The 11,438-nt window shown below is 36.0% G+C and overlaps 1 protein-coding gene across 3 annotated transcripts in view; it reads right to left on the bottom strand.

Moving 5' to 3' along the window:
• Positions 1-11,438, bottom strand: part of LOC115209653 — a 909,254-nt gene that overhangs the window by 121,518 nt on the left and 776,298 nt on the right. For all 3 annotated transcript variants that reach the window (XM_036500965.1, XM_029778119.2, XM_029778118.2), the window contains exon 12: positions 10,659-10,742. In XM_036500965.1, coding sequence (XP_036356858.1) covers positions 10,659-10,742 — 84 coding nt within the window. The remainder of the gene's footprint in view (positions 1-10,658; positions 10,743-11,438) is intronic.

The following is an 11,438-nucleotide window of genomic DNA, read 5'->3' on the forward strand; positions in this document are numbered from 1 at the left end:
ACAATCAAACATACATACACACACATTATATATATATATATAATATATATAGAGAGAGAGAGAGAGAGAAGGGGGATTATAGATACAGTTCATGTACTACCAAAGTATGTGTTGTGTATTATTGCAAAGTAGTGTTTACAAAGCAAGCTATATATGCATATCATGTGCATATACAAAGATGTATTTGCAATAGTTCATAAATAGTATACATAAATACAAGTTTGCACACATACACACATGTCAATTATGGAATATTCGTGTTTACTAGCCCTATAAATATATATTTTATGTTTAGTAGAACAGGAGAAATTAAACTCAATACATGAGTATATATATATATATACATTTTTTATTTTTAATCAGAAGATAATTTTAAAAATGACTCAACAGACGAGGGTTCCCTTTATGACACATGGTTGTTCCATAAAACTAAAGTATTTAGTGTCTAAATTTGATGGTGAATTTGTCAGTAGGCAGTTTAGCTTAACAGTAAAGCACTCAACTGGAGTCTTTGAGGGATATAGGTTCGAGTCCCATGGCTGGTTGTTGACAAATTTTTCCACCTTGTAAGGGTAATTCACCCAGTACTTCTGCAGTTCTAATGGCAACACTGCATTCGAGAGAATATCACCTTATTTGTATCATATATATTTTCTTTTATTTGTTTCAGTCATCTGACTGTGGCCATGCTGGAGCACCGCCTTTAGTCGAGCACATCGATCCCAGGACTTATTCTTTGTAAGCCTGGTACTTATTCTATCGGTCTCTTTTTGCCAAATCACTAAGTTATGGGGAAGTAAACATACCAGCATCGGTTGTCAAGCAATGTTGGTGGGGGACAAGCACAGACACACAAACACACACATACATACATATATATATACGATGGGCTTCTTTCAGTTTCCATCTACCAAATCCATTCACAAGGCTTTGGTCAGACTGAGGTTATAAGGTGCCATGTGGTGGGACTGAACCCAGAACCATGTGGTTGGTAAGCAAGCTACTTACCACACAGCCACTCCTGTGCCTATATATAAATAAATTCTTTATTCTTTACTAGTTTGCCATTAGACTGTGGCCACACTGAGGAACCACCATAAAGAGTTATACTAAAATCAATCCCAATATATTTTTCAAGCCTAATACTAACTCTGTTATGTTTTGACAAACTTCTAGGTTACAAGGACATAACCAAATCAACACCAGTTCTCAAGCAGTAGTGGTGGAGAAACACACACACACACACAAACATCTATAATCATTGGTCTTTTTGCTTCTTTTTTTGCATCTGCCAAATCCACTCACTAAGGCTTTGGTTGGCCAGAAGCTATTGCAGAAGACACACCTTCCCAAGATACCTTGTACTTTGACTGAACCTGGAATCATGTGGTTGGGAGGTAAGCTTCTTAACAAACAGTCATACTTCTGCCTATTCACAGCCATGCCTGCACAATATATATATATGAATCAATGAAATACCAACTAAGTCTCATTTTCATTGTTTTATTATTTGCAATTTTTACAATTTTACGATAATGAAATGAACTAGTACTTTCATGTGTTATGCAATCATCAGGTTTATGTAGTGATAACTGAGCTGTCAATCATGGAACACGACTTTCACTACATAAACCTGACGATTGCAAAATGCATGAAAGTACTAGTTTGTTTCAATATTGTAAAAATTGAATATAATAAAATATGAAAATCAGACTTAGCTGGAATTTCATTAATATATTCTCCTGTACACAATCATGCAAACTAGGATGGACACACACACACACCTGTACTCAGTAATTCAGTATGGAAAATAACTATCTGGTTAGCCGATCACCATATCAAAATGCTTTCTTGGCCAGGTAACTCACCTGACCTGAACATCTTGGAGAATCCAAGTATAGTTAAAACGAAGGCCAATATACATCCCAGCAATCAGGCTAAGCTGAAGGCTGCAGCCAAGATTGCTGGGGGGGGGGGGGGCTGCAACACACATGAGCTGAACCACAGGTTGAGTTCCTCAATACCACAATATTTTAAGTAAATCACTAAACTCATAGGATCTCCAACCAAGAACTAAGTGACACTTTTTCTCCACCTTTGAATTTCTGCCTACTGAGTCAAGTACATCAACATCAAAATCAATATCAAATGGAAATTGTAGTTGTGATACCTGTGCCGGTGGCATTAAAAAGCACCATCCGAACATGGCCAATGCCAGCGCCGCCTTGACTGGCTTCTGTGCCAGTGGCACGTAAAAAGCACCAACCAACCATGGCCACTGCCAGCCTCCCCCTGGCACCTGTGCCGGTGGCACGTAAAAAGCACCCACTACACTCACAGAGTGATTGGCATTAGGAAGGGCATCCAGATGTAGAAACACTGCCAGATCAGAGTGGAGCCTGGTGCAGCCTCCTGGCTTCCCAAACCCCGGTCAAACAGTCAAGCCCATACTAGCACGGAAAACGGACGTTAAATGACGATGATGATGATGATTCTCTTATGTAATGTGATGTTACAGATATTCAGATATACATTCTAATATTTTGAAGTATTGGATTTTCAGTGATCTTTTTTATACACCAGGCAGGTATCCAATACCTTTCTTCAGATATTTCTTATGCAACCATAAATGTTAGCTTATAACAACAAAAAAATCCTGAGAATAGATTAGCTTAGATTTAGTGGACCTGATATTGAAAATTTGATATTCAAACTAAACTGGCAATAAATATCCAATTTTTCATAATATTCTAATTTTCTGAGACTCACTGACATACCTGTAAATACATATATACAGACATGCACACACACCCATATACATGTGTGTGTGTGTGTATAGGAGAGATAAAGAAAGAAAGAAAATTATGCTCTTGTTAGTCATAAAAAATATCATTAGTTTATTATCAGAAGAGTTATTACTCCAGTTTATCATTATCCTCTCCAGTTAATCAGACACTTTCAGTTAGTCAATATCATGTCACACTGTGACAACATCACTTCCAGCTAATCAGTATTATCTTCTTGATTATCTCTAAACCCAGAAGCTTTTTAATGTCTTGGAAAGCACAAGCATTTATTTTAGATATTTATGAGAGTTAGAGATTATTTAGAAGGATGGAGATTAAAAACAACTTTAATAACTTACTTCTTTCATCATGTTTTTCATAGTGTATACACTCTAGAATTAATTTGGTTAAAAGGTTGTTTTTTTTTTATTGTGCTAATGTTCTTGGAAATAAATATAAATGAAGTTAATATTCCATCACAGTAAAGAATTTTCTGTGATGAAGTTGAAGAATACTAGACTCTAAATTAATAAGTTATGAGTTTCTTTCTCATCACTGGTGATATAGTGACTTTGGACAAGATACTGAAAACTTCCAGTCTCCGTTCACTGAGTTTCATATCAAAGAAGGTAAATGTTGACTGTTTGCCTATTTACGTTTATTTTATGTTTGTTTATTTCTCACATAAACATCATCTTCATTTTATGCTTGCTTCCTATACTGACATGGGTTGGATAGGTCATTATACTCAGTTATTTTTTATTGATGATTGTTGGCCCCGTAGACTGGTACTTGTCTGTATAATTTGATTTAATTTCTATGGTTAGGTGCTCTTCCTGTCCCCTGTCGCTTTTCAGAATTTACTGGGTGCACTTTCTCATAGGACAGACATTGGAGAGGTTGAAAGATCACAAGGTCACAAATTTAGGATGAAGTAGCCTTTTTCTTCTTTTTTTTTTTTAAATAAAATTGACTCCACTATTTAACAGATAAAGGATAAAAGGAAAAGTTACTTCAGTAGGATTTGAACTTAGAATGTAAAGTGTTGGAATGGATATCACAAGACATTTTGTACACTACTCTAATAATTCTCCTTCTCTGTCACAGTCTCTTAGACTGATCTTTTGAATTCATTTAATTCACACTCCTGACAATAATATCTTTCAAGTCTTTCTTTAGAAATATGTTTAATCAAATAAGAGAAATTAATTCTGCTCTGGAATTCTGGAATATAATGAAAACACTTCAAAATAAGCAGATGTAACCACCTCAATTCATCACCTAGCTTACACTACTGAGGTTGTTTGTTCCTTCTCAAGCCATGCCTGGCTCATTAGGGCTGGTTTCCTGGTTTCCTTGGCGTATAGGTTCCCCACCTGGACGGGACACCAGTCCGTCGCAGGTGATCTGCAAGATGCAGGAGGAAAGAGTGTGAGAAAGTTGTGGCGAAAGAGTCAGTAGATGTTAGCCATTACCTCCTGCCAGAGCCACCTGGAGCTTAGTTGTTTCGATCATAAACACACACATTGTCCGGTCTGAGATTCGAACCTGCGATCCCTTGACAGCGAGTCTGCTGCTCTAACCACTAGGCCATGTGCCTCCACACTACTGAGGTAAAATTCTGTTTTATCTGTAGCATACCACATGCTCCTGAGAGTATCTTAAATCATAATTGGAATAACCTTAAGCAAGTGCTATGTTATTGTTGTTGCTTTAAGACCTATGATCAAAAGCATTCCATTTGTGACCATCCCATCTTTTTGTATATCAGTTTAGATTGTTTAATAGTCTTCTTTATATAAGATGATAAGATGATAGGATGTAATTTGTTAAAGATTAGGTTGCAATGTTTGGCACATTAAGCAACTATGTGGAGGCTTCTTCTATATTAAATCACAGATATGCTTTCATTTTTTTAGAAAACATTTGATTCTGTGAATCTAACACTATTTTCTAATGAACAAGATCAAATACATTGTGGTGAGTTAAAAACATACCAAACTTATTAACATGACTCAATTTATTTTCTGAGGTGTGAAAATTCTTATTGTTGAGCTGGCCAGATCAGAGCAATCTCAAGATTAATCAGCCAAAATCGTGAGGATGATCCGGTTCTTGACTGAAGATTGACAGCTTCAAATGTCCCGTCCGTGTTTTTTGTGTCGTCTTCTAAATGTTTTGCGTTCTTGTCCCAATTTGTATTTTTTTACATATATATATATAAATAGCCGTGCATGTACCTTTTGTCTTTTATGTATATATACACACACACACATATATATATGATGGCCTTCTTTCAGTTTCCATCTACCAAATCCACTCACAAGGCATTGGTCGGCCCGAGGCTATAGTAGAAGACACTAACCATGTGGTTAGTAAGCAAGCTGGTTACCACAAAGCCACTCCATATATTTAGATAAAAGAATTTTCAAAAGTTTCATAAAATCAGAATTTTGTTTGCAGTAGACATTGTGTCTTATTCCTTATGTTGATCACATATTGTATAATATATTTCTCATTACACAGTTTATTAACTACTTCCATAGTAAAAGATTTTGTCTTTGTAACCCTTTCATAATTTGAATGTGAGCCAGTGGGAACCTGATATATTGAGTTCATAGAAGTGTTCAGAATAGGCTACAGATGACTTTGGAAATGCTATTCACCACATATGTATATCCATTTCAACAACATATATTTCAAATGGGATTTGTTATTACTTTCATAATCCCAACTTCATTAAGAGGTTGATCACAGGAAATATATTAGTAACCTCTTATCACCCACTCAGAGCCATTCTGGGCATGGCCGTTGCCAGCGCATCCCCGACTGGCCTTGTGCCGGTGGCACGTAAAAAGCACCATCCGATCGTGGCCGTTGCCAGCCTCGCCTGGCTTCCATGCCGGTGGCATGTAAAAGCACCCACTACACTCACGGAGTGGCTGGCGTTAGGAAGGGTATGCAGCCGTAGAAACATTGCCAGATCTGACTGGGCCTGGTGCAGCCTTCTGGCTTCCCAGATCCCAGTTGAACCATCCAACCCATGCTAGCATGGAAAGCGGATGCTAAACGATGATGATGATGATGATGATTTTCTACCTCAATAAGAACCTAGATTATACATCTCACCTGATTGACTATTCCCGAAATTGTGATGATATTCTCTTAGTATTAGAACAGAATTAATCCTTTTGATACCAAACTGCTTGAAACCGCCCTTGCTTTTATGAAACAAATTCCCTAATCTTCCTTTAAGTTTCATGTCAGCTTAATAATGGCAAATTTATCTTGATAAATTCTTCATTATTTTCAAAATTACTTAAAGCAAGACAATATATTTTAATACTCTTTTACTTGTTTCAGTCATTTGACTGTGGCCATGCTGGAGCACCGCCTTTAGTCAAGCAAATCGACCCCAGGACTTATTCTTTGTAAGCCTAGTACTTATTCTATCGGTTCTCTTTTGCCAAACCACTAAGTGACGGGGATGTAAACACACCAGCATCGGTTGTCAAGCGATGTTGGGGGGACAAACAGACACACATACACATATGTATATACATATATACGATGGGCTTCTTTCAGTTTCCGTCTATCAAATCCTCTCACAAGGCTTTGGTCGGCCTGAGGCTATAGTAGAAGACACCTGCCCAAGGTGCCATGCAGTGGGACTGAACCCAGAACCATGTGGTTCGTAAGCAAGCTACTTACCACACAGCCACTCCTACGCCTATATTTGTATAGAAATATTGTATTGAAAGTGTTGACCCTGTAAAGTGCAGAGGTATAATTTCACCCAGGTCTACTTCATCTTTAATTCAGGCAGAATGTGTTCCTTTTTCTAAGTTGGTTAGGTATGATTTGAGTGAGAGAGTTAGATACTATTTCTAATATTTTCCATGGCTATGTAGTAGATATTTCTTTGCTTCCTAACTCACTGGTTACTTAGGCAGTTTCCAAAAAAATTTGTTTCTTCCTTAATTTTAATATCAATGTATTATAAAATAAAAATTGATCACTCAAATTTATCTGATTAAAAACAAGTTTCTAATAATTTTCTCTCTATAAAAAAATATTTTAAAAAATTGATAGAGGTTAGGAAAAAAAATTTTTTTTTAATTGAACTACATTTTTAGATTTACAAATGGAAAGCTGCCAAACAATTTGTTGTTGTTTTGAGATATGTGAAAGGGTGGAAATAAAGCTTAGAGATGAAACTGGGTATTAATCTCATTAGTTCTTCAAAACTTGTTAAATGTGATAAATGAGTTAATTCTGCTTCTGAATCTTTTTGTGGTACATGTAATTAAAAGCTAATTATTTTCCTCAAACATATTCTGATTTATATAATTAAAAATATAATAATATATTTGTAAACTATTTTGCAATATATGTAAATAAATAATACTCCCAAACATGCATATTTGTAAAATATTTGCATGTCTGAAAACACAAGCAGTTCTCGATAATACATAGAAAATATATCGGTAACCTTTAACCTCAATAACTGCATCTCTATAGGAGTTTTTCTGTTTATATATCCTTACCTTAACAACATCAAATTGTAATGAGTTAACCAAGTTCTTCAGTTGAAACACATTACTCCTCTCTCTAGATCGGGTATTCCTAATGTGGGACATAACCAGTGGGGCATGGGATCCTTTTTTTATTTTTAGTGGGATGTCAAATTTTGAAAATCTTTCTTCACAGCAAACATACTACACCTGTACTGTTTTTCTAGCCACCGGTGGGGGAATACATTTTTCTGGGAAGTTATTGTGGGGACCAAGGGGAAAAACATATGTACACAACAGGCTTACCAAGTATATTCTCAAGGTACTGGTCAGCCCAAGGCTACATTAGAAGACACTTGCCCTAGATGCAGACCAGTGCAATACAACTTGAGATTAAGTGGTAACAAACCAACCCCACATCTACACATCCTATCCTGCACTTATCTTTTGCCTTTTACTTGTTTCAGCCATTTGACTGTGACTATTCTGGGGCACCAACTTGAAACGTTTTAGTTGAACAAATCGACCCCCAGGACTTTTTTAAGCCCAATACTTATTCTATCGGTCTCTTTTGCCGAACCACTAAGTTACAGGGACATACAAGCAGTGGTGGGAAATAAACATACATACATATATGACAGGCTTCTTTCCATTTCTGTCTATCAAATCCACTTACAAGGCTTTGGTTGACCCCTATGGTTATACTAGGCACTTGCTGAAGTTGCCCTAAGTGGGACTGAACCTGGAATCATGTGGTTGGGAAGCAAGCTATTTACCACACAGCTACACCTGCACTTATACACACACTCCTATATAAACACACATATGGACCACACACACACACACACACACACACAAAACAAAACAACATTAATAGTCTGGTTTTGTTTTATCAAGTAAATTTTAATTTTATTTATGTGCCCTTTTCAAGCCTAGTCAGGCTCAGGGGCCCGGTTTCCCAGTTTCTATGGCATATGTGTTCCCCCCAGCTGGACGGGACGCCAGTCCATTGCAGCGTTACTCAAGAAACAGGAAGAAAGAGTGAGAGAAAGTTGTGGCAAAAGAGTAGAATAGGGGTTAACATCACTCCCTGCCAGAGCCTCATGGAGCTTTTATAGGTGTTTTCGCTCAATAAACACACACAAGGCCGGTCTGGGAATCGAAACTGCGATCCTCCGACCGCGAGTCTGCTGCCCTAACCACTGGGCCATTGCGCATCCACATATCAAGTAAAATCTTATTTTAATTATCAAGAGATTTTTCTTAGTTTCGGTAATATATTGGGGTCTGCTTTTCTTTTTTTTTCTTCTTTGTTTTGTTTTATTTTTTCTGCCACATTATCAGAATGGATTGTATTGTTAATATCATTCACTTGTTCTCTTTTAGAATTATATGCATTAAACATGTGCCTTTGTTGATTATTGGAAATCATTGGAGCTAGCTTTAATTATATATTTTTTTGTGTTGTTATTATTTACTCTATATTTTCTTTTATGTCTTTAGATGTTTCTGATGCAAAACAAATAAATAAGAAACCAATTCCATCTCAATGGAAGGTGTCAATCTTTGTTTTGTTTAACAGATGGTATGGATGGTCTCTAGATTGCTTCTACATGATAAAATGTTCATTAATTTTTCTAATGATTAATGAAAAGTTGTGCACAGTAGGTGGGCTATAAGGATATAACTTCTTTTCTTAAGATTATCCAAACTAAAACATGTATTGAAAATTTACAGGCTAACAAAGAACGTTGTACTGAAAAGTTCACTTGAACATAAATTAGATGTCCATTTGGTTTTGTGCCTACTTTCGTATGCTAGCATGAGTTAAATGAATATATATTATTGAGGCATTGTTTTACAATTTGATGTTTTTCCTATAGCAAACTGTATTTGTTTGCTATAACATCTCTGATTAAGTTATTTTCTAAACAATTCTATTATACTAACTTAGCCATGCCTTCATTACTACATTGCCAAATATGCTTCACTGAGGAGGTGAGAATAAGAGTGAAATACATCCTGAGTTGTCTTACAAACTTGGCATGTAGATTGAATGAAAGCAATATGAGTCATTGAATAATATTGTTTTTCTTCACATTACAATAATTTCTTGTTTGTTTATTAATCCCACTTGCATAAACTTTATTAACCCTAACTTAATTCAATGACTTGTTTTACGATTACAGAATTATTTTTTTTCAATTCCTTCTTTTATTTCTGGACTGCTGATGTCATACTTGCATAGGATTTTGGAAATTTGCTTAGTAACCTCACGGCTCTGGGTTCAATCACAGAATTTTGGTCAAGGGTCTTTTATCATAGTCTTGTGTTGAGAGGAATATTGGGTCCAGACACCAATATGCATACTCATGTGTGTGTGCGTGTATCCTTTACCAAGATATATCTATATATCAGCCAAGTATATTTAAAAAAATAAATAGGTAAAATCCATGCCAACATTTGTTCAGCACAAAGTTACAAAATCTCCTTTGTCGTTCTCACCATCATAAAAACAGCAAATAACTGGTTAGCCTAATGGATACCTATCACTACCAATGTTATTGTTCACATATAAAATCATATGTATAAATATAATAAATATGAATATTTATATATTCATATTTATTTTATGGAGTGGCTGTGTGGTAAGTAGCTTGCTTACTAACCACATGGTTCCGGGTTCATTCCCACTGTGTGGCACCTTGGGCAAGTGTCTTCTGCTAAAGCCTCAGGCCAACCAAAGCCTTGTGAGTGGATTTGCTAGATGGAAACTGAAAGAAGCGCGTCATATATATGTATTTATAATATATAATATATATATATATATATATATATATATACGTGTGCCTGTGTGTATATGTCTGTCTGCCTGTGTTTGTCCCCCCCCCCCAACATCACTTAACAACCGATGCTGGTGTGTTTATGTCCCCGTAACTTAACGATTCGGCAAAAGAGACCGATAGAATAAGTAGTAGGCTTACAAAGAATAAGTCCTGGGGTCGATTCGCTCAACTAAAGGCGGTGATCCAGCATGGCCACAGTCAAATGACTGAAATAGTAAGAGTATATATATATATATATATATATATGTGTGTGTATTTATGTGTTTGTCCCCCCAACATTGCTTGACAACCGATGTTGGTGTGTTTACATCCCTGTAACTTAGCGGTTTGGCAAAAAAAACCGATAGAATAAGTACTAGGCTTATAAAGAATAAGTCCTGGGGGCGATTTGCTTGACTAAAGGCGGTGCTCCAGCATGGCTACAGTCAAAATGACTGAAACAAATAAAAGAGTAATTCATAACAAATATCAATTATTCATTAAATAAGTTTGATGAGATTGATACAACTTACATGGTAAGTTTTGACATTAGTAATTCGACTGATACCAGTTCTTGGTCCAACAACAATCATATGCTCAGACTTGTGGCCTCCGTCCTACAATAAAATAGAAAATTTTAAATTGTTAATGTCACTTCCAATAAAAGAAAATGATATTTTGAAGCAAAGTAAAAAAAAAAAATTTACATTTTTGTTAAACAAGATCAATAGATTTAGTTGACTATATAGAGATAGAAAAGGACTGTTATGTGACTGGAAAAAGTGAAGAAGTATGAATAAAAATAATAATCCTTCCTACTATAGGCACAAAGCCTGAAATGTTGGGGAGGAGACAAGTTGATTACATTGACCCCAGTGCTTGACTGGTACTTATATTATTGACCCCGAAAAGAAGAAAAGGTAAAGTCAACCTTGGTGGAACATAAAGGCTGTTCCTGTTGTCATTGGCGCATTGGGTTCAATACCACCCAACCTGAAGAAATATCTGGATATCTTAAGAAATGCCCTATAATCTTGATGTATTGCAAAAATTAAGCTTTACTTGGAATTGCATGCATACTGTGTAAAGTACTGTCTGTCTAATGCCTTTGTTGTGACTTGACAGACAGGACAAACCCCCGATACACACAATATCTTCAATCTACAACATCCCAATATTGGATACTGTGTGATGTCACCATAATTGGTTTTGAAATAATTACATTAAATTTGCTTATGAAGTTTATATATTGTGTAACGGAGAGCATCATAACAAACAGAGAATATTAAAGAGATATTTGTGCTGCCAAATTA

The sequence above is a fragment of the Octopus sinensis genome, linkage group LG3, assembly GCF_006345805.1.
Source record: "Octopus sinensis linkage group LG3, ASM634580v1, whole genome shotgun sequence".
Lineage (NCBI taxonomy): Eukaryota > Metazoa > Mollusca > Cephalopoda > Octopoda > Octopodidae > Octopus > Octopus sinensis.